At 43.2% G+C, this 22,370-nt stretch overlaps 1 protein-coding gene across 6 annotated transcripts in view; it reads right to left on the bottom strand.

Annotated features, from left to right (window-relative positions):
* Window positions 1–22,370, bottom strand: part of LOC106599252 (histone-lysine N-methyltransferase 2C) — a 155,010-nt gene that overhangs the window by 2,036 nt on the left and 130,604 nt on the right. For 5 of the 6 annotated variants that reach the window (XM_014190382.3, XM_014190384.3, XM_082973406.1 and 2 more), the window contains 14 exons: window positions 21,378–21,507; window positions 20,998–21,145; window positions 20,314–20,501; window positions 19,957–20,096; window positions 19,268–19,607; window positions 17,260–17,399; window positions 15,918–16,043; window positions 15,198–15,740; window positions 14,357–14,966; window positions 13,961–14,097; window positions 9,439–9,581; window positions 9,150–9,324; window positions 8,041–8,157; window positions 7,826–7,899 (listed from right to left, as the gene is read on the bottom strand). In XM_014190382.3, coding sequence (XP_014045857.3) covers window positions 7,826–7,899; window positions 8,041–8,157; window positions 9,150–9,324; window positions 9,439–9,581; window positions 13,961–14,097; window positions 14,357–14,966; window positions 15,198–15,740; window positions 15,918–16,043; window positions 17,260–17,399; window positions 19,268–19,607; window positions 19,957–20,096; window positions 20,314–20,501; window positions 20,998–21,145; window positions 21,378–21,507 — 3,011 coding nt within the window. The remainder of the gene's footprint in view (window positions 1–7,825; window positions 7,900–8,040; window positions 8,158–9,149; window positions 9,325–9,438; window positions 9,582–13,960; window positions 14,098–14,356; window positions 14,967–15,197; window positions 15,741–15,917; window positions 16,044–17,259; window positions 17,400–19,267; window positions 19,608–19,956; window positions 20,097–20,313; window positions 20,502–20,997; window positions 21,146–21,377; window positions 21,508–22,370) is intronic. The other variant, XM_014190383.3, reaches the window with a different exon arrangement.

The following is a 22,370-nucleotide window of genomic DNA, read 5'->3' as shown; positions in this document are numbered from 1 at the left end:
GAAAACAAACACACAGCACATTATGACGCAATTCATTTTTGTGACCAACTATTTATTTAGTTTAGTCATTTTTCTTTTTCAGAGGGTACAAAAACAATGAAATAAAAGCATACAAAGGAAACCCTGACTCAACCCCCCCCCCGGCCTCAGTTGTTCCTTGACTGGCACCATTCATTCTCACTGTCGATAATTCTACTGTCATTACTTCTAATAGTAACTGTATCCACTGGTTAAATGGGAGACAGCGAGGTGGTTGCCATCTTAGAGCCCAAAAACTATTTGCATCAGTGTTGCCTGCCTACAGTAATCTTCATCTTTTGATTGAGAGATCCAAGGGGATCATTAAGTAACATAAGAGATAGAAAGCATTGAATATTTAAATTCATGCACTTCAAAATGTATTTTCTAACTTTGCCCCAGTACAATATAACTGCAGGGCACCCCACATTATATGAAGGAATGTGCCTACCTGATTTAGGGGACACAATTAACAGTTGGTGAGTTGGGGCCAATTTCATCGTAAAACATTTCCTTGGTGTTAAATACAGTCTGAACAAATTTAAAATGTATAAAGTGATGGTTCGGATTACGGGACGCTAAGGTCATATTTTTTCCATATTCTGTTCCAGTTAAAAGCGTGGTTAAGATTAAATTAGATCTGCGGACCATATTTTAATGGCTAGCCCAGAATAAGCTTAGTTTTTCATATTGTTGTATATTGTCTGTATATTATACAGATCAGTCCTTTATATTATAGAGTCCAGATAATTTATTTATAAATCCCATCATTGGATGGTTTGGTAGTTGGGTTTCCCAAGGGACTCTATAGGCCAGCATAGCTGACCTAAGTTGTAAATATAGAAAAAATGAGTTGCCTGGTAATGTGTATGTATCTTTCAAATCTTTAAATGTTCTCAAACCATTAGGGTCCTTGATATTCCCTGTCTGCCCCCCTTGCAGATCCCCCAACCCCTCCCCATGGACATTTATTATTGCTACAGCGTAAATATGTGTATATATATATATATATATATATAATATATATATATATATATAATATATATATATATATATATATATATATATATATATATATATATATATATATATTTTTTTTTATTACTTAAATGATTGCTCAGTCAAAGGGTCTGAATACTTTCTGAATGCACTTTCAGAAAGTATTCAGACCCTTTGACATTTTCCACATTTTGTTACATTACAGTCTGAGACAGGATTGTGTTAAGGTACAGATCTGGGGAAGAGTACCAAAATATTTCTGCAGCATTGAAGGTCCCCAAGAACAATTTGGCCACCATCATTCTTAAATGGAAGATTGGAACTACATAGACACCTCCTAGAGCTGGCCGCCCTGCCAAACTGAGCAATCAGGGGAGAAGGGCCTTGGTCAGGGAGGTGACAAAGAACCCGATGGCCACTCTGACAGAGCTCCAGAGTACATCTGTGGAGATGGGAGAACCTTCCAAAAAGGGAAAGGGGGATACCTAGTCAGTTGTACAACTGAATGCCTTCAACTGAAATGTGTTTCCCACATTTAATCCAACCCCTCAATCAGAAAAGTGCGGGGGGCTGCCTTAATCAACATCCACGTCTTCAGCGCCCGGGACAACCATCTCTGCAGCACTCCACCAATCAGGTCTTTATGGTAGAGTGGCCAGACAGAAGCCACTTTTCAGGAAAAGGCACATGACAGTCCGCTTGGAGTTCGCCAAAAGGCACCTAAAGAACTCAGACCATGAGAAAAAAGATTCTCTGGTCAGATGAAACCAAGATTGAACTCTTTGGCCTGAATGCCAAGCGTCACGTCTGGAGGAAACTTGGCACCATCCCTACGGTAAAGCATGGTGGTGGCAGCATCATGGTGTGGGGGTGTTTTTCAGAGGCAGGGACTGGGAGACTAGTCAGGATCGAGGGAAAGATGAACGGTGCAAAATACAGAGAGATCCTTGAGGAAAACCTGCTCCAGAGTGCTCAGCACCTCAGACAGGGGCGAAGGTTCACCTTCCAACAGGACAATGACCCTAAGAACACATCCAAGACAATGCAAGAGTGGCTTCGGGACAAGTGTCCTCTGAATGTCCTTGAGTGGCCCAGACACTGACTGGACTTGAACCCGATCGAACATGTCTGGAGAGACCTGAAAATAGCTGTGCAGCGACGCTCCCCATCCAACCTGATAGAGCTTGAGAGGATCTGCAGAGAATAGAGGAAACTCCCCAAATACAGGTGTGCAAAGCTAAAAGCGTCATACCCAAGAAGACTCAAGGCTGTAGTCGCTGTCAAAGGCTCTTCAACAAAGTACTGAGTTAAAGGGTCTGAATACTTATGTACATGTGATTTCAGTTGTTTTAATTTGCAGAAATTTCTAAAAACCAATTTTTGCTTTGCCATTGTGCTGTATTGTGTGTAGATTGTTTTTTTCAATTTAATACATTTTAGATTAAGGCTGTAAAACTAACTACACACACACACACACACACACACACACACACACACACACACACACACACACACACACACACACACACACACACAGTTGAAGTCGGAAGTTTACATAAACCTTAGCCAAATACATTTAATTTCAGTTTTTCACAATTCCTGCCATTTAATCAGAGTAAAAATTCCCCGTCTTTGGTCAGTTAGGATCACCACTTTATTTTAAGAATGTGAAATGTCAGAATAGTAGAGAGAATTATTTATTTCAGCTTTTATTTCTTTCATCACATTCCCAGTGGGTCAGAAGTTTACACACACTCAATTAGTATTTGGTAGCATTGCCTTTAAATTGTTTAACATGGGTCAAACGTTTTGGGTAGCCTTCCACAAGCTTCCCATTCCTCCTGACAGAGCTGGTGTAACCGAGTCAGGTTTGTTGGCCTCCTTGATCGCACACGCCTTTTTAGTTCTGCCCACAAATTTTCTATGGGATTGAGGCCACTCCAATACCTTGACTTTGTTGTCCTTAAGCCATTTTGCCACAACTTTGGAAGTATGCTTGGGGTCATTGTCCATTTGGAAGACCCATTTGCTACCAAGCTTTATCTTCCTGACTGATGTCTTGAGATGTTGCTTCAATAAATCCACATAATTTCCCAACCTCATGATGCCAACTATTTTGTAAAGTGTACCAGGCCCTCCTGCAGCAAAGCACCCCCACAACATAATGCTGCCACCCCCGTGCTTCACGGTTGGGATGGTGTTCTTCGGCTTGCAAGCCTCCCCCTTTTTCCTCCAAACAAAACGATGGTCATTATGGCCAAACAGTTCTATTTTTGTTTCATCAGACCAGAGGACATTTCTCCAAAAAGTACGATCTTTGTCCCCATGTGCAGTTGCAAACCGTAGTCTGGCTTTTTTATGGCGGTTTTGGAGCAGTGGCTTCTTCCTTGCTGAGCGGCCTTTCAGGTTATGTCGATATAGGACTCGTTTTACTGTGGATATAGATACTTTTGTACCGGTTTCCTCCAGCATCTTCACAAGGTCCTTGCTGTTGTTCTGGGATTGATTTGCACATTTTGCACCAAAGTACATTCCTCTCTAGGAGACAGAAAGCATCTCCTTCCTGAGTGGTATGACGGCTGCGTGGTCCCATGGTGTTTATACTTGCGTACTATTATTTGTACAGACAAATATGGTACCTTCAGACGTTCACAAGGATGAACCAGACTTGTGGAGGTCTACAACTTTTTTCTGGGGTCTTGGCTGATTTCTTTTGATTTTCCCATGATGTCAAGCAAAGAGCCACTGAGCTTGAAGGTAGGCCTTGAAATACATCCACAGGTACACCTCCAATTGACACAAATGATGTCAATTAGCCTATCAGATGCTTCTAAAGCCATGACATCATTTTTTTGAATTTTCCAAGCTGTTTAAAGGCACAGTCAACTTAGTGTATGTAAAACTTCTGACCCACTGGAATTGTGATACAGTGAATTATAAGTGAAATAATCCGTCTGTAAACAATTGTTGGAATAATTACTTGTGTCACGCACAAAGTAGATGTCCTAACTGACTTGCCAAAACTATAGTTTGTTAACAAGAAATTGGTGGAGTGGTTGAAAAACGAGTTTTAATGACTCCAACCTAAGTATGTAAACTTCCGACTTCAACTGTAGTATGTACATGCAGATATGGTTTTAAAGTGACTATGCATATATGATGAACAGAGAGTAGCAGTAGTTTAGTGTAGTGTAAAGAAGTTTGGTGGGTGGTGGGACACAATGCAGATAGCCTGGTTAGCCAATGTGCGGGAGCACTGGTTGGTTGGGCCAATTGAGGTAGCAAGTACATACAGTGCTGTGAGAAAGTATTTGCCCCCTTCCTGATTTCTTGCACATTTGTCACACTTAAATATTACACAAAGATAACTGCATTTTGTGTTTACTTGGGTTAAGTGATAAAGTTATTTATTAAGGGGAAAAAGCTATCCGAAGCTTCATGGCCCTATGTGAAAAGGTAATTGCCCCCTAAACCTAATAACTGGTTGTGCCACCCTCAGCAGCAACAACTGCAATCAAGCGTTTGCGATAACTGGCAATGAGTCTTTCACATCGCTGTGGAGGAATTTTGGCCCACTCTTCTTTGCAGAATTGTTTTATTTCAGCCACATTGGAGGGTTTTGCATGAACCACCTTTTTAAGGTCATGCCACAGCATCTCAATCGGATTCAAGTCCGGAAGGTCTTACTCATGTCTTACGAAAGGTCTTACTCATGTCGGCTACGGAGAGCGTGATCACACAGTCGTCTGGAACAGCTGATGCTCTCAGCGAGCATAGAAGTGATTTAGCTCGTCTAGTAGGCTCGTGTCACTGGGCAGCTCGCGGCTGTGCTTCCCTTTGTAGTCTAATAGTTTGCAAGCCCTGCCACATAAGACGAGCATTGGAGCCGGTGTGGTATGATTCAATCTTAGCCATGTATTGACGCTTTTCCTGTTTGATGGTTCGTCGCAGAGCATAGCAGGATTTCTTGTAACCTTCCGGGTTAGAGTCCCGCACCTTGAAAGCAGCAGCTCTACCCTTTAGCTCAGTGTGAATGTTGCCTGGCTTCTGGTTTGGGTATGTACGTACAGTCACTGTGAGGATGACATCCTCGATGCACTTATTGATAAAGCCAGTGACTGATGTGGTGTACTCCTCAATGCCATCGGAAGAATCCCGGAACATGTTCCAGCCTGTTATAGCAAAACAGTCCTGTACTTTAGCATCTGCTTCATCTGACCACTTTTTTATAGACCGAGTCACTGGTGCTTCTTGCTTTAATTTTAGCTTGCAAGCAGGAATCAGGAGGATAGAGTTGTGGTCGGATTTACCAAATAAAGGGTGAGCTTTGTACGCGTCTCTGTGTGTGGAGTACAGGTGATCTAGAATTTTTTCCCTCTGGTTGCACATTTATCATGTTGATAGAAATTTGGTAGAACTGATTTAAGTTTCCCTGCATTAAAGTCTCTGGCCACTAGGAGCGCCGCCTCTGGGTGAGTGGTTTCCTGTTTGCTTATTTCCTTATACAGCTGACTGAGTGCAGTCTTAGTGTCAGCATCTGTCTGTGGTGGTAAATAAACAGCCACTAAAAGTATAGCTGAAAACTGTCTAGACAAGTAGTGTGGCCTGCAATTTATCACAATATACTCTACTTCAGGCGAGAAAAATCTAGACTTCCTTAGATTTAGTGCACCAGCTGTTGTTTACAAAAATGCACAGACCGCCCCCCCCCTACCGGAGTGTGCTGTTCTATCTTGCCGGTGCAGCGTATATCCCGCTAGCTGAATATCCATGTCGTCATTCAGCCACGATTCCGTTAAACATAGGATATTACAGTTTTTGATGTCCCGTTGGTAGGATATTCGCGATCGTACCTCGTCTAATTTATTGTCCAATGATTGCACGTTGGCGAGTAATATTGACGGTAACGGCAGCTTTCCCACTTGCCTTCTGCCCGTCCTCACGAGGCATCCCGTTCTGTGTCCTCTGTACTTGCGTTTCTTCCTCTTGCAAATAACGGGGATGTTGGCCCTGTCGGGTGTTTGGAGAATGTCCTGTGCGTCTCGCTTGTTGAAGAAAAAAATCTTTGTCTTATCCGAGGTGAGTGATCACTGTCCTGATATCCAGAAGCTCTTTTTTGCCGTAAGATACGGTTGCAGAAACATTATGTACAAAATAAGTTACAAATAACGCAACAAAAAAAACACATAATAGCACAATTGTTTGGGCGCCCGTAAAACTGCTGCCATTTCAACAATTCAAGGTATTGGAGCGGCCATCACAAAGCCCTGACCTCAATCCTATAGAAAATTTGTGGGCAGAACTGAAAAAGCGTGCGCGAGCAAGGAGGCCTACAAACCTGACTCAGTTACACCAGCTCTGTCGGGAGGAATGGGACAAAATTCTCACAACTTGTTGTGGGAAGCTTGTGGAAGGTTACCCGAAACGTTTGACCCAAGTTAAACAATTTAAAGGCAATGCTACCAAATACTAATTGAGTGTATGTAAACTTCTGACCGACTGGGAATGTGGTGAAAGAAATAAAAGCTGAAATAAGTAATTCTCTCTACTATTATTCTGACATTTCACATTCTTAAAATAAAGTGGTGATCCTAACTCGTCCTGACACGTTCATTACTATGGGATAGCTGGAGATCAAATTTAAATATTGAAACAATGTTGCAAATGTCGAAGAGACAGTCAGCAACGTTTATACAAACCTCCGCTGTTGAAAACTAAATGTTAGTCTAAAGGAAATGTGAGATAATGTCTAGATGCTTTAATTAGTGGAGATCAGGTTTATAAATTGCTTGGCTGACGAGACAGTGGATTGCACAGTCAGACGGCACAGAGAAAATAGACATTTTAACATCATAGGTTGAGCCCATGGTTGGATATCATAAGGTGAATGCATCAATTTGTAAGTCGCTCTGGATAAAAGCGTCTGCTAAATGACGTAAATGTAACTTGTAAAATAGACACCGGCTGGAATGTGGTTTTAACCAATCAGCATTCAGGATTAGACCCACCCATTGTATAAAGTACTTTAATCATATGAATTCAATTTGTGCCAATACCAAAACTTTTCCCAAATAGACCAGACATGAGCATTCTAGTTTATCAAAAGCTGTTTCTGCACCGAGAAATAAAACATCCCAAGGAGCTGTTGTTTGTGATGAAGCATTTAAGATATGTAAAAGTCGATTGGAGATTATACGAGGATAAACGCTTTTTAACAAACCTGCTTTGGTCCGTGTGGATCAATTTGGGTAAGTAAGTATCGAGATATGACAACATTGAGGAAAACGGTTTAATATCTGTGTTTATAAAAGATAGGGGGCGCTAATGTGAACACTGGGTGGCATCCTTACCTTACCGAAATTAGTGCCATGTTCACATCTCTGCTAAAATAACCTTTGTGAACGGCTGTATAAATCATTACGAGAAATAGTGGACCTAATTGAATCAAAAATGTTGGATAGCATGAATTATGTGGTAAAAAACTAGCTGAGCAACCAGGGGAGAAGGGCCTTGGTCAGGGAGGTGACAAAGAAGGTGCTTCAACAAAGTACTGAGTACAGGGTCTGAATAGTTACGCAAATGTGATCGTTCAGGGTTTTTTTTTTGTTGTGTAGATTGATGAGAGAAAAAAACAATAACGTAACAAAATGTGGAAAAAGTCAAGGGGTCTGAATACTTTCCGAATGCACTGTACATACTGAGCCCTGTGAATCATTGCACAAACCTCCTAACATTGAGTGACAAATAAATCAGGTAAGGTTAGAATGTGAATCAGGTTGAATGTGACTATGTAAAGAAATATGCTTACCTTGCCAGACCTCCTGTCTGACTGGCATCAACAACACGTTCACTGTCGATGCGGAACATGAACACTCCACGATTCTGTAGAGGGGAAAGTAACCACTTAGACCAACTGAGTCATCAGATGATAGAATACAGCAAATATGTATTATTCAGCCTTCACAACATAGTAAGTACAGTTACTAGAGCCTTAAGTAAAAAATAAATAAATACGATTTGCACCTGAGACTTGTAAGTCCTTTGCTTCTTGATGGCCACCTCGTTGCGGAGGACGGTTCCATTGTATTCAATCACCATGGTGTTCTTCTCTATGTCCCTGGCTGCATACAGACCCAGGCCCTGTGGACACAATAACCAGAAAATGTGTCTACAGCACGTTCAACAGTAAGAGTCCCTTTACTCTCATGCTGTCATACTTCAGTCTTATATTCACTCTGCTACTTAAGAACAGGAATACAAGAGTGCTGAGTAGGGTTGGGCGGTATCTAGATTTTCATACTGTCATACCATACTGGGGTTTTCACACACAAAACTATAAGCCAACATGGATCTTGATCCAAGAAGGGATTGAATGTCTCTGCTGTAACCAAGAAGCATGATCTTACCATCTAGCCACTTAGCTAGCCAGTTAGCAAAGCAAAGGCATAGCTGGAGCCTAGGCTGGATATAATTTATTTGGCACATCTACAGTGCCGTGAAAAAGTATTTGCCCCCTTTCTAATTTTTGCATATTTTTTACACTTTATGTTAGCACATATTCAACCAAAACCTAAATGTTAGATAAAAGGAACCCGAGTTTTCAAATAACAAAATAATGTGATACTTATTTAATTAACAAAGTTATGCAAAACCAAAATGGCTAAAAAGTAACACATTTCACGTTTTAGAATGGCCTATTCAAAGTTCTGACCTAACCCCACTTCATGCTTTAAAGAACCCACATATGTCGCTGAGTTAAAGCAGTTGTGCATGGAAGAGTGGGCCAAAATTCCTCCACGGTGACGTGAGAGACGAATCAACAACTACAGGAAGTGTTTGGTTGGAGTCATTGCAGCTAAAGGTGGCACAACCAGTTAGAGTTTAAGGGGGCATTGGGTGTTGCAGAACCTTGTTTATGAAATAAGTATGTAATTGTTATGTTATTTGTTCACTCAGGTTCACTTTCTCTCATATTTGGTTTTGGTTGAAGATCTAATTACGTAGAGAGAATTTGAAAGGGGGAACATACTTTTTCACAGCTCTTAACTTAGTTATAAGCAGTGGCGTAGCATGCACCCCCCCGCAGCCCAGGCCTAGTGCTGAACTTAGAGGATCATGTCCCCTAGACCCACCTGGATCTTGGAAGCAGCGAGATAGACGTTGGCCCTCCACTCACTCTTCATCCAGCGGTACTGAGAGGACCTGTGGTGCACCGTGGGGGGCTTGGTGTAGGGGACGCCTCCCTCCCCCTGGGCTGTGTTCTGGCACCTGGAGGTGGTACTGGTGTTTCTGGATACTGGCTGGGGCCTAGGAGTGAATGTGTGTGTGCATGTGTGTATATTCTGTTATAAAGATAACTTGTGCTAAACCAAAGTATATTAAATCCACAGAGTTGAAACAATGTTAATTCATCCACAATACCTTATGACAACGGCAGTGAATGGGGAGCTGGTTTTGGGCATGGCGCGGGCGCTGCCAGAAGGGTTGAAGATCAGGGGCAGCTCCAGAAGAGGGTTACGTCCATAACGGAAGGTGTACCTGTCACAGGCCTCCACCCCTGGGAGCTGGAACAAAACCAGCAGCACAGGGAAATGAGACTGGAACACTCCTCCTCACTTCAGTCTCTACAATAGAGGGCGACCGATTAATGGGCATGGCCGATTAATTAGGGCCGATTTCGAGTTCTCATAACAATCGGTGATCGGCCTTTTTGGACGCCGATTATGGCCGATTACATTGCAATCCACAAGGAAACTGTGTAGCAGGCTGACCACCTGTTATGCGAGTGCAGCGTCAAAAGGACATTGTGGCTGCAAGGAGCCAAGGTAAGTTGCTAGCTTGCATTAAACTTACCTTATAAAAAACTATCAATCTTCACATAATCACTAATTAACTACACATGGTTGATGATATTACTAGGTTAACTAGCTTGTCCTGCGTTGCATATAATCAATGCGGTGCCTGTTAATTTATCATCGAATCACAGCCTACTTCAACTTCGCCAAACGGATGATGATTTAACAAAAGCACAAAGCCGAAAAAAGCAATCTTTGCACAAATGTACCTAAACATCAACACCTTTCTTAAAATTAACACACAGAAGTATATATTTTTAAACATGCATATTTAGTTAAAAGAAATGCATGTTAGCAGGCAATATTAACTAGGGAAATTGTGTCACTTCTCTTGCGTTAGGGTATATGCAACAGTTTGGGCCGCCTGGCTCGTTGCGAACTGTGAACTAATTTGCCAGAATTGTACATAATTGTAACATAACATTGAAGGTTGTGCAATGTAACAGCAATATTTAGACTTAGGGTTGCCACCCGCTCGATAAAACAAGGAACTGTTCCGTATTTCACTGAAAGAATAAACGTTTTGTTTTCGAAATTATAGTTTACGGATTTTATCATATTAATGACCAAAGGCTCGTATTTCTGTGTTTATTACATTATAATTAAGTCTATGATTTGATATTTTATAGAGCAGTCTGACTGAGCGGTGGTAGGCAGCAGCAGGCTCGTAAGCATTCCTTCAAATAGCACTTGACTGTGTTTGCCAGCAGCGCTTAGCAATGCTTTAGGCACAGCACTGTTTATGACTTCAAGCCTATCAAATCCTGAGATAAGGCTGGCAATACTAAAGTGCCTATAAGAACATCCAATAGTCAAAGGTACAGTTGAAGTCGGAAGTTTACATACTCCTTAGCCAAATACATTTAAACTACATTTTTCACAATTCCTGACATTTATTCCTAGTAAAAATTCCCCGTCTTTGGTCAGTTATATCACCACTTTATTTTAAGAATGTGAAATGTCAGAATAATAGAAGAGAGAAGATTCATTTCAGCTTTTATTTCTTTCATCACATTCCCAGTGGGTCAGAAGTTTACATACACAAAATTAGTATTTGGTAGCATTGCCTTTAAATTGTTTAACTTGGGTCAAACGTTTTGGGTAGCCTTCCACAAGCTTCCCACAATAAGTTGGGTGCATTTTGGCCCATTCCTCCTGACAGAGCTGGTGTAACTGAGTCAGGTTTGTTGGCCTCCTTGCTCGCACACGCTTTTTCAGTTCTGCCCACAAATTTTCTATATGATTGAGGTCAGGGCTTTGTGATGGCCACTCCAATACCTTGACTTTGTTGTCTTTAAGCCATTTTGCCATAACTTTGGATGTATGCTTGGGGTCATTGTCCATTTGGAAGACCCATTTTCGACCAAGCTTTAACTTCCTGACTGATGCCACAATTTTCCTCCCTCATGATGCATTCTATTTTGTGAAGTGCACCAGTCCCTCCTGCAGCAAAGCACCCCCACAACATGATGCTGCCACCCCCGTGCTTCACGGTTGGGATGGCGTTCTTCGGCTTTTAAGCCTCCCCTTTTTCCCTCCAAACATAACTATGGTCATTATGGCCAAACAGTTCTATTTTTTTTTCTTCATCAGACCAGAGGACATTTCTCCAAAATGTACGCATTTTGTCCCATGTGCAGTTGCAAACCGTAGTCTGGCTTTTTTGTGGCGGATTTGGAGCAGTCGCTTCTTCCTTGCTAAGCGGCCTGTCAGGTTATGTTGATAAAGGCCTTGTTTTACTGTGGGCACAGATACTTTTGTACCGGTTTCCTCCAGCATCTTCACAAGGTCCTTTGCTGTTGTTCTGGGATTGATTTGCACTTTTCGCAACAAAGTACGTTCATCTCTAGAAGACAGAACACGTCTCCTTCCTGAGCAGTATGACGGCTGCGTGGTCCCGTGGTGTTTATACTTGAGTACTATTGTTTGTACAGATCAACGTGGTACCTTAAGGCTTTTGTAAATGATCCCCAAGGATAAACCAGACTTATGGAGGTCTACAATATTTTTCTGAGTTCTTGGCTGATTTCTTTTGATTTTCCCATGATGTCAAGCAAAGAGGCACTGAGAGTGAAGGTAGGCCTTGAAATACATCCACAGGTACACCTCCAATTGACTCAAATAGTGTCAATTAGCCTATCAAAAGCTTCTAAAGCAATGACATCATTTTCTGGAATTTTCCAAGCTGTTTAAAGGCAGTCAACTTAGTGTATGTAAACTTCTGACCCACTGGAATTGTGATAGAGTGAATTATAAGTGAAATAATCTGTCTGTGAACAATTGTTGGAAAAATTACTTGTGTCATGCACAAAGTAGATGTGCTAACCAACTTGCCAAAACTATAGTTTGTTAACAAGAAATTTGTTTTAGTGACTCCAACCTAAGTGTATGTAAACTTCCGACTTCAACTGTATATGAAAAACAAATGGTAAAGAGAGAAATAGTCAACGCGTCATAATTCCCATAATAACTACAACCTAAATACCTAAACTGGGAATATTGAAGAACTGTGAATATTGAACCACCAGCTTTCATATGTTCTCATGTTCTGAGTAAGGAACTTAAATGTTAGCTTTCTTACATGGCACATATTGCACTTTTACTTTCTTCTCCAACACTGTGTTTTGCATTATTTAAACCAAATTGAAAATGTTTCATTATTTATTTGAGACTAAATTGATTTTATTTATGTATTATATTAAGTTAAAATAAAAGTGTTCATTGTTCATTCCAGTATTGTTGTAATTGTCAAATATATATATATATATAAAAATCGTCTGATTAATCGGTATCGGCCTTTTGGGTCCTCCAATAATCGGTATCGGCATGGAAAAATCATAATCGGTCGACCTTTAGTCTACAATATATACTGAACAAAAATATAAAATGCAACCATTTCAAAGATCTTACTGAGTTAGAGTTCATTTAAGAAAATAATCACATTGAAATACATGTATTAGGCCCTAATCTATGGATTTCACATGACTGGCAATATATATATGCATCTGTTGGTCACAGGTACCTAAACAAAAAAGGTAGGGGCATGGATCAGATCACCAGTCAGTATCTGGTGTAAACCACCATTTGCTTCATGCACCGCAACATCTCTTTCGCATAGAGTTGATCAGGCTGTTGATTGTAGAACGTTGTCCCACTCCTCTTCAATGGCTGTGATGCTGGATATTGGCGGGAACTGGAACATGCTGTCGTACAAGTCGATCCAGAGCATCCCAAACATGTCTGGTGAGTAAGCAGGCCATGGAAGAACCTGGACATTTTCAGCTTCCAGGAATTGTGGCTAGATCCATGTGACCGTGTGAGGTGATTGCGGCGGATGAACGGCACGACAATGGGCCTCAGGATCTCGTCACGGTTTCTGTGTACATTCAAATTGCCATCGATAAAATGCAATTGGGTTCGTTGTCTGTAGCTTATGGTCTGCCCATACAATAACCCTACTGCCACCATGGGGCACTCTGTTTACATCAGCAAACCGCTCGCCCACACGACACCACGCAAGTGGTCTGCGGTTGAAAGGCCGGTTGGATATACTGCAAAATTCTGTAAAACTAAGTTGGAGTGGGCTTATGGTAGAGAAAATAACATTCAATTCTCTGGCAACAGCTCTGGTGGATATTCCTGCAGTCAGCATGCCAATTGTTCGCTCCCTCAAAACTTGAGACACCTATGGCATTGTGTTGTGTGACAAAACTGTACATTGTAGAGTTGCCTTTTATTGTCCCCAGCACAAGGTGAACCTGTGTAATGATCATGCTGTTTAATCAGTTTCTTGATATGCCACACCTGTCAGGTGGATGGATTATCTGGTCAAAGAAGAAATGCTCACTAACAGGATTTTAACAAATTTGAGCACAAAATTTGATTGCATGATTGTATTTCAGCTCATGAAACATGGGACCAACACATGTGGCGTTTACATTTTTGTTCAGTGTAGTATGGTGTGAGCATTTTAAGAGTCGCTCATCTAAATAGCTAGCTATAGACATCTGTAGTATTATTTGAGCATTGATAATTTAGTATAAATCAGAATTGTTTGTATATAATACAATCAGAGAACAGATACAAACCGATTCAGTGATCTTGGTGACTGCAGAGACGGTGAGTCCAAACAGGTCCTCTCCCTTCAGATAGACAGGGAAGAGTTTCAGAGTTCCTATTTCAGTCCTCTTGTCAGCAACTGGTCCAAGGACCTTATCCCACACTCCTGATAAGACAGGAAACAGCAGGGTTATGGATCATAATATGGGACTCCTACAGAACACATTTACTGTAGTAGAAGAGAATCTGAAAGGCAAACTGAACAAGACAAGCCTAGTCCAAGCCAACCCAGATACATGAATGGCAGAGGCTACAGCCATAAACAAGGCTAAATCTAAGCATGTCATAAAACCAATCTAGCTAGCCCACCTTTAATAGACAAGCCTAATCTAAACGAGCCTTAAGACAAATCTAGCCCAGCCCACCTTTGGCGGTGGAGTCAGTGAGGACCAGGTCCTTGTACCCCTGCTCGATGACGCGGACGCGGAACTCCGGCTGCTCCTCGCTCTCCTCCACAGAGCACAGGTAGCGGCAGCGGCGGTTGCCATGGCGCATGCTCCAGTAGATGCGGCAGGCCTCGTAGCCCACGGGGAAGATAGCGGAGGTCGAGTGGAAGGCGGCCATCTGGGACGGGGTGAGCTGACCCACGGCGTGGAGCACCAAGCTGCCCACTCTGAAGGTGTAGCCCAGCTCGGGCTGCTGTACGGCGCTGGCCATCTGCCTCACCTCGTCCCTCTGGACGTAGACGCGGCGGAACACAGCGAAGCAGCGCAGCTCGTGCTCCAGGACGAGGCTAGAGCCACCGTGGGCGGAGCCAGAGCCTCTGGGCCTGTGGGCGTGGCACAGCATGGTCTTGTCCTTGAAGAAGGTACAGTGTGCCTGCAGGGCGCAGGTGAAGTGGTAGATGTTGGTGCAGCGCAGGCGGTGGCAGCCGCTGGTGGCGCCCATCTGTTGGCAGTAGGCACAGCGGACCGCTGAACCCCGCCGCAGCGCAAGCTCCACGTTGATCAGGGCGCCTGCCTGCGTCTCGTACACCTGCACAACAGAACAATGTTAATAATACATACACAACACAACTTTAATAAAAGGGTCACAATTGTAGTGGTTGGTATGGCGGTTAAGATCTGAAACTAGCAGTCTTCTCCCCGTTAGCCAGTTCTGTTCCCCACCCCACTTTTTTATTTATTTATGTTTTTAACGCCCGACCGAGGACATGAACCTTGCGGTTACCCGTCCACCACCTCGCTTAACTTCTGGGTTACCTACCTCGGTGGACCACAGGGCACAGTTGAGGTGCACCCACACGTCCAGGTCCAGGTTGAGGAGGCGGGCAGGGCCGTCAGTGACCCCGTCCCCCAGTTGGTGACAGAAGCAGCAGCGGCGCTGGTCCCTGAGACTGGCCCCGGGGCGGAGAGACGCTCCCAGCTTCCTCAACAGCTCGTCTATCTGGTTCTCGTCAGGGAGCTGGGAGCTTCCTCTGGGCACCACCACCTGCACTGTCCACTTCCTCCAGCGGAGACCCTTGTGTCTCTTCCCCTGGTGCCAGCCCTCCTGGTGAGCCCTGGGGCCCCGCGCCTTCAGTTTCACAGTCACTTTGATGGTGTCTGACTTGGCATCTGTCTTAGGGATCTTAGGGGTGTCGCTGGCTGGGGGGAAGGGAATGGGTGGAGTAGAGGGAGGGGACTGCTTGGGCTGGAGCTGGGCCAGACAGTGGACATCCAGAGAGGACATGTTGTTGCTGTACTGGTGGTGGGCTTTAGAGAGGCTCTCTTTATGGTCTGAGTCTGGACACAGGAGGGCCACAGAGTCCTGCAGAAGACATGAATGACAATAATTGAATGTCCTGCAGCAAATAATAAAAGTTTACCATTTATATTTGACACACCGGTAGAAAAACAGGATACAACAAGTACTGTATACAGAATATCTACACTGGTCAAGAAAGTCAAAAATAAATTGCCTCCGGGAATCAATAGAAACACAAACCTTAGTATCTGTAGTATTTATGGCCTGTGAGGAGGAAGAGGAGGAGGTGGAGGCAGAGTAGAGGAGGAAGCAGCTGTGGCTGCAGAATACCAAGTTCCCCTCGGAACGCAACAGACCTTCCTGTTCCTGAAGAGAGAAGAAAGGCATGTCAGGAGATGGCGTGAGGAAGAGAGAATGAGGTAATAATAATCCATTATATTTATCCACATTTCAAGGACACAAAGCTACTTTACAATTGTAGAAAGAAAGGGACAGTTTGGGATTTTGGCAATGAAACCCTTTATCTAGCCTACCTCCCCAGCGTCAGATGAACTTGTGGATACCATTTTTATGTATCTGAGTCTAGTATGAAGGAAATTAGACTTAGTTTCACGAGCAATTGTTATCTTGCATTAGCACAATGAATGGAAGTCAACAGGAACAACTAGCAGGCTAGCTGTTACCATAGACTTCCAGTCATTCAGCTAACACTAGTTAGCAATTACGCTAATGCAAGTTAGCAACTTCCTTCAAACTGAACGCAGATGGTATCTACAGGTATCTATGGCATCTACAGGTTCATCTGACTGGGGAAGTAGATAAAGGACCTCATTGCCAAAATCCCAAACTATTCCTTTAAGCTCATAATCAAAGTGAGACATCAAAGGTCAAATCAATTCCTATACATAAACCATTATCGATACTAAAAGGGCTTATTAAATCATCATCAAACAGCTCCGATATTCAGATGAATCAGGGTTTAACCATTTGTGAGCTCCCAGACTGCAGTCTAAGGGCATGCTGCCGCTTAACCCACTAATTGCACTGAGATAGATTTCACTACAATGGGGGGGGGATTAACATAATTAGAGGCTCTACAGTACGTGTGTGTGTGTGTATGGACATAATGTTCTTGGATGTGTGTGTGTCTGTTTGCATTCATGCTCGTGTGTGTGTGTGTGTGTGTGTGTGCGCCTAAGGGCATAATGTGGATTAATCTAACGTTTGAAGTGAGGTCTGAGCCTCTAGTCATGACCTGTCTGTGCTCTCCTGCCCCCTGGGTAATCCATGGCTGACTGGTGGAGAGGAGAGCTTTTACTGGGTTGGCCAAGAAGATAGTTAACCAATTCATGTAGATCATAGCTTGGTTGGGCAACATCCAACAATGTGATTGATCAAATGATCTATTTTGACCGATCATGTGGACCATTAGATTGATATAGATACGATTATCTAATGTGGACCGCCACAAGATTGATGTTTCTATGTATCGCAATAGACAACCGTCTTTGAAATGTATGGAGTTCAGCGCGATTAACACGTAGCACAACTTGACCACATGAAAGCGCTGGCCGTACGTTACCTGTTTGTTCACTGGAAGGTCTTTGATGGACTTGCAGACTCCATTTCCCAGCACCACCACCTTGCAGTGACAGCACCACTGGGGCTTGGAGCCTGGGCTGCCGGGGGCTTTCTGATGGGTGCCTCTGACTGCAGCTGGACCTGACGCACAGCAACAGTACTCAAATAAGACAACAGTACTCAAATAAGACAACAGTACTCAAATAAGACAACAGTAGATGCTTGAACAGGCCAGAGCAGCACAACATGGCTTAGTTCAGCTCTATTATACTGAATAAAAACATAAACGCAACATGCAACAATTTCAAAGATTTTACTGGGTTACAGTTCATATGAGGAAATCATTCAATTGAAATCAATAAATTAGGACCTAATCTATAGATATCACATGACTGGGAATACAGATATGCATATGTTGGTCACAGATACCTGATAAACAAATGGGCTATGGATCTGTTCACGGTATTTCTTTGCATTCAAATTGCCATCGATAAAATGAAATTGTGCTCGTTGTCCGTAGTTTATGCTTGCCCATACCATAACCCCACCACCACCTTGGGGCACTCTGTTCACAACTTTGACATTGGCAAACTGCTCACCCACACGATGCCAGACACGTGGTCTGCGGTTGTGAGGCCGGTTGGACGTATTGCCAAATTCTCTAAAACGACGTTGGAGACGCCTTATGGTAAAGAAATAAACATTACATTCTCTGACAACAGCTCTGGTGGACATTCCTGCAGTCAGCATGCCAATTGCACTCGCCCTCAAAACTTGAGACATCTTTGGCATTGTGTTATGTGACAAAACTGCACATTTTAGAGTGGCCTTTTATTGTCCACAGCACAAGTGGCACTTGTGTGATGATCACGCTGTTTAATCAGCTTCTTGATATGCCACACCTGTCAGGTGGATGGATTATCTTGGCAAAGGAGAAATATTCACTAACAGGATTTTAACAAATTTGAGCACAAAATTGTATTGTATTTCAGCTCATGAAACATGGGACCAACACTTACATGTGGCGTTTACATTTGTGAAAGAAATAAGCTTTTTGCGCGCATGGAACATTTCAGGGATCTTTTGTTGCATTTATATATTTGTTTCTCTTACTGCACAAAAGGAATAGGTTTATTACTTCAAATAAATGAGGGGCGCTCTGCTGCGGTCTTGTTTTGGACAAGCTATACATTTTAAGCGCCTGATTTTTAAAAAACATTTGAGAAGGCAGCTCGTCATAACATTTGAGAAGGCAGCTCGTCATAACATTTGAGAAGGCAGCTCGTCATACTTTATGACCTTAAATGGGCATGATGCTAATTGTCTTAGATGAACCACACAACTGGTCAGGACATAAACAGCTCCTAATTATAAGACCGCCAAGACAATTAACACCAGGGGTGTCCACTTTCCTGTTCATCTGGCTGTTTGTGGTCTACGGCTCTAGACAAACTGACCACATTCATTAGGCCCGTGGTCTGACACTTTGACAGCAGCGCTAAGCAGGTGTGTGTGTGTGTGTGTGCGTGCGCGCACCAGTGAGGTCGGGGCCCAGGAAGGATGATTAGTCAATTTTATTAGCTGTGCGGATCGTTGTGTTAGATCAATATGGACAGCCTTCACTTCCTGGTGGGCCAGACACACACAGCATTTAGGCTGCAGACAGAAGGGTAATGATGCACTGGACGAAGAAACGGACAGTTTGTAAACATTGTTAAAAGAGGCTAAGTATGCCGATGGACGATGAGTGGGAAAACAATTAGATAGAGATGGCTCTGTTGTCTTGTGCACTTCTAGGTGCAGTGACATCGTGCTTAAAAAACAATATTATATTATTCATATCAGAAAAATAATTCAAAAAAACAAAAACAAACTGGTCTGGACGGACATGAATTTCGTCAGTGTCTCATTTCAAGACGAGCTCACAAGAGCAGCAACATCTCCCCTGTTATGTCAGTATTTGGACATAAGGAGGCGATAAGCTGCAGGGATGTAGCCCAGTCTCTCACCTGGTCCGTCAGAATGGAAGCGGATGTGCTGCTGCGGATGTCCCTGCTGTTGTTGCATCATCATCCCCTGCTGTGGTCCTCCACCTCCCCGGGACCTAATGAGCTGGCCTGGGGCTCCTTGAAGGTGCGGGCCCCCCATGTCCCCAGCACCACCACGGCCCGGGTATATCATTGGGGCACCCAGCCGCCGGTGCTCAAGATCTCCCTGGGGGCCCCCCCTCAGGCCGCTGAGCATGGCCAGGGGCCCCCTATCTGGGCCAGGGGGGCTGCTGACCTCATAGCTGCTGGGGATCTTCACACACAGCAGGTCTGAGATGGCTGCTACCACACCAGTGACGTTCTGGGAGGGGGGAAAAAACAATGTCGTAAAAATGTATGTAACGGCTATTGCCAGTCAAAAGCCAATGGCAGAGATCGAGAGCAGTGCATGACGCGCAGACAAAGAATTGGCTTCAGCTTCTACAATTAAACCTGGTGAGATTTGAATCTTAACATATCTAAACAGTAGTGTAAGGACTGAGAGGAAAAAAGGGGAATAAAAAATTTGAGAGGAAAAAAGGGGAATAAAACTACTTCGAACTACATTGTTTAAGCGGTTAAATAAAAATAAAAGGATCTAAACCATTTCCCCCCATGGTGACATTCTCTGAGAGCAGGAGGAAGTGAAGCCAACAGAACAGAACCCTGACCTCTGCGGCAGCTGGTCTCAGGGTGATGGCTACAGACACCAGGCCTGGCTTAGTGTCGTTAGATGCTGGGCCAAAATGGGAGCCGAAGAACATCCCAGAAGGCTCCGTCTTGAGCTCAGTCTTCAGCCTAACCTCTAACCCTACAGGAAAAGTAATAAACACATCCGGAAAAATATTTTAAAGGATATTTCATTAATACTTAGTCCTGTCATTGATACTGTAAAGCAGTTTGTGACAAAGTAATGTAAACAGGGCTTTATAAATAACCTGATTGATGATGGAGTACGTATAGTAGTTAGAAAGGCACATCTCTGTTTACAGTTTATTTCCAGTTTAAACAAATGACCAAAATGTTACCTTTCCCCCATGGTGCGGGAAGCATGGGGAGGACGGGGGAGAGACAGGGGGACCGAGGCTCCTGCTTCACCAATGACAGGTTTGGGTAGCGGCTGATCTCCATGCCAACCACACTTTCAGGAGACGAGGACGGGACGAAACTGTCTGGTGTGTCCCGATCCTTACAATGCTCTTGTCCCAGCCTGTTGCTGTGACAGAGAGGAAGGGGGTTGAGATAAAAGTTTGTTAGGATTTACACAAAAATCATTGCATTCACAATTCTAAATTGTCTTCATCGGAATTTCCTAAACTGAGAACATTGTGAAGAGATTGTTTTGGAGTCTGAAAGCTTGTTTGGTATATCTACAGCCTAGCCGGAGTATCCAGATAAAGGAAAATGCATGTTTGACGAATAACCTATTTTCACAAAAATATCATTGCATTCACAACTGTAAATTGTCTTGAGGCTTCCCTAAGGTGAGAACATTGTGTAGAAATTGTTGTGGAATCTGTGAAAGCTTGATTCACATACATGTACCCAGATAGAGGATAATGCATGTTTTTCGACAAATACCAGTATACCATTTGTGTCTACTGTCTATGAAGTGCAATTCAATTGAATCTTTATTGTCCCAGTAGGGAAAATCATTTTGTGGTCAAGTATTTACAGAATATAGTGTATTCACAATGACAGGCATTCCTTACCTGAGTTCCTCCTGGTTGTTGTGAGGGGGCGTGGGGAGGGAGGCTGGCACGTCCACAGTTTTAGGTCCCTGAGCGATGGCCCGGGCCAGCAGGTCCTCCTCGCTCCTGAATGGAACGTGGAGCGGCTTGGGGACGAGACCTTTAGACACTTGAAGAGGAACATATGAATGAGACATTCAGATTGGTCCTAACCATATAAATAGAATCCCTTGACATTAATGTCAAATGTTTGTTCTAGGAGTTAGGCTTTACGTCTACGGGAATGTCTGCTCTAGGAATGCTTTGTCTAGGGTCCTAACAGAAATACACAGCATGACACTATATATGAGCAACACAGGAATATGCCATTAAACCCTAGTCATCCCTGTCCCAGTACTCACCCATAGCAGCAGCTTTGCTGGCCAGTTCTTCTGTAGTGGCAAAGCCATTGATCATCTTCTGTCGGTTCACAGGTGGAGGAGTCGGAGGAAGGGAAGCCGGCGGGGTGGGGGGGTTGCTCAGATTGTTCTGCTTAGAATGAACAACCCAAGGAATACATGTCACCATACTACAGCAGGGAGGGATCTAGCATATCGCAGAGTGGTCTCGTGCTACCACAAATCACTGCTTCAAAAAGGCACCCTTTAACTACATATTAATAAAACCTGTGCCTGGGGCTGGTCTAGTGGGTAGTGCCACCGCCTTCAGCACATACAGTATGCAGTACATGTTTGCGTAGGATCACTCCATCTCCCCTTAGCTCATTCAAAGTCCAGTTGAATACAAAAACGAGAGTGGTATTTTAAATTAAGATGAAAAGATTTAACTTTGGTTGGTAGGCATGGGCAGTATCCAGACTGTCATATCTTCATACCTACCTTGTGCCATACCGGGATATTCTGTAATACCGGCGCTGTTTTCAAACCCCACTTATACTATGTAATCGGAAGGTTAGCGATGCTAACAAGTACATGTAAAATCCCATAGAGAATGCTAATGAGCGCACTGAACATTTTGTACAGTTTCTGACCTAAAGAATACAAGTAACTCAAAAATGCTACTCATAGTTCGCTGCACGCACAAAACAAATACTAGCCAGCAAGGCTCTTGATCCAGGAGGGATTCAATGCTGTTACCAAGCAAATGCTTGATTTTGGAAGAAGCTAGCTAACCACTTAGTCAGATAGCTAATTAATTACTAAATTAGCAAACCAAATGTGCAAATGCAGAGCATTTAGCACATTTTAGACAATTAAGTTAATAGTTATCAGATATCTAGCTGGCAAACATTTAGTTGTGGATTCCATACTGTAATTAGATCACCAAGGCTCCGGTCTCTAGTTTTCTGCTTGTAAACAAACACCACATGACATGTGACTGGGGACTACCGTAAG

This window comes from Salmo salar, chromosome 03, assembly GCF_965601325.2.
Source record: "Salmo salar chromosome 03, fSalSal1, whole genome shotgun sequence".
In the NCBI taxonomy this organism is placed as follows: Eukaryota; Metazoa; Chordata; class Actinopteri; order Salmoniformes; family Salmonidae; genus Salmo; species Salmo salar.
The sequence above is the reverse complement of the archived record's forward strand: the minus strand, read 5'-3'. Positions and strand labels throughout refer to the sequence as shown.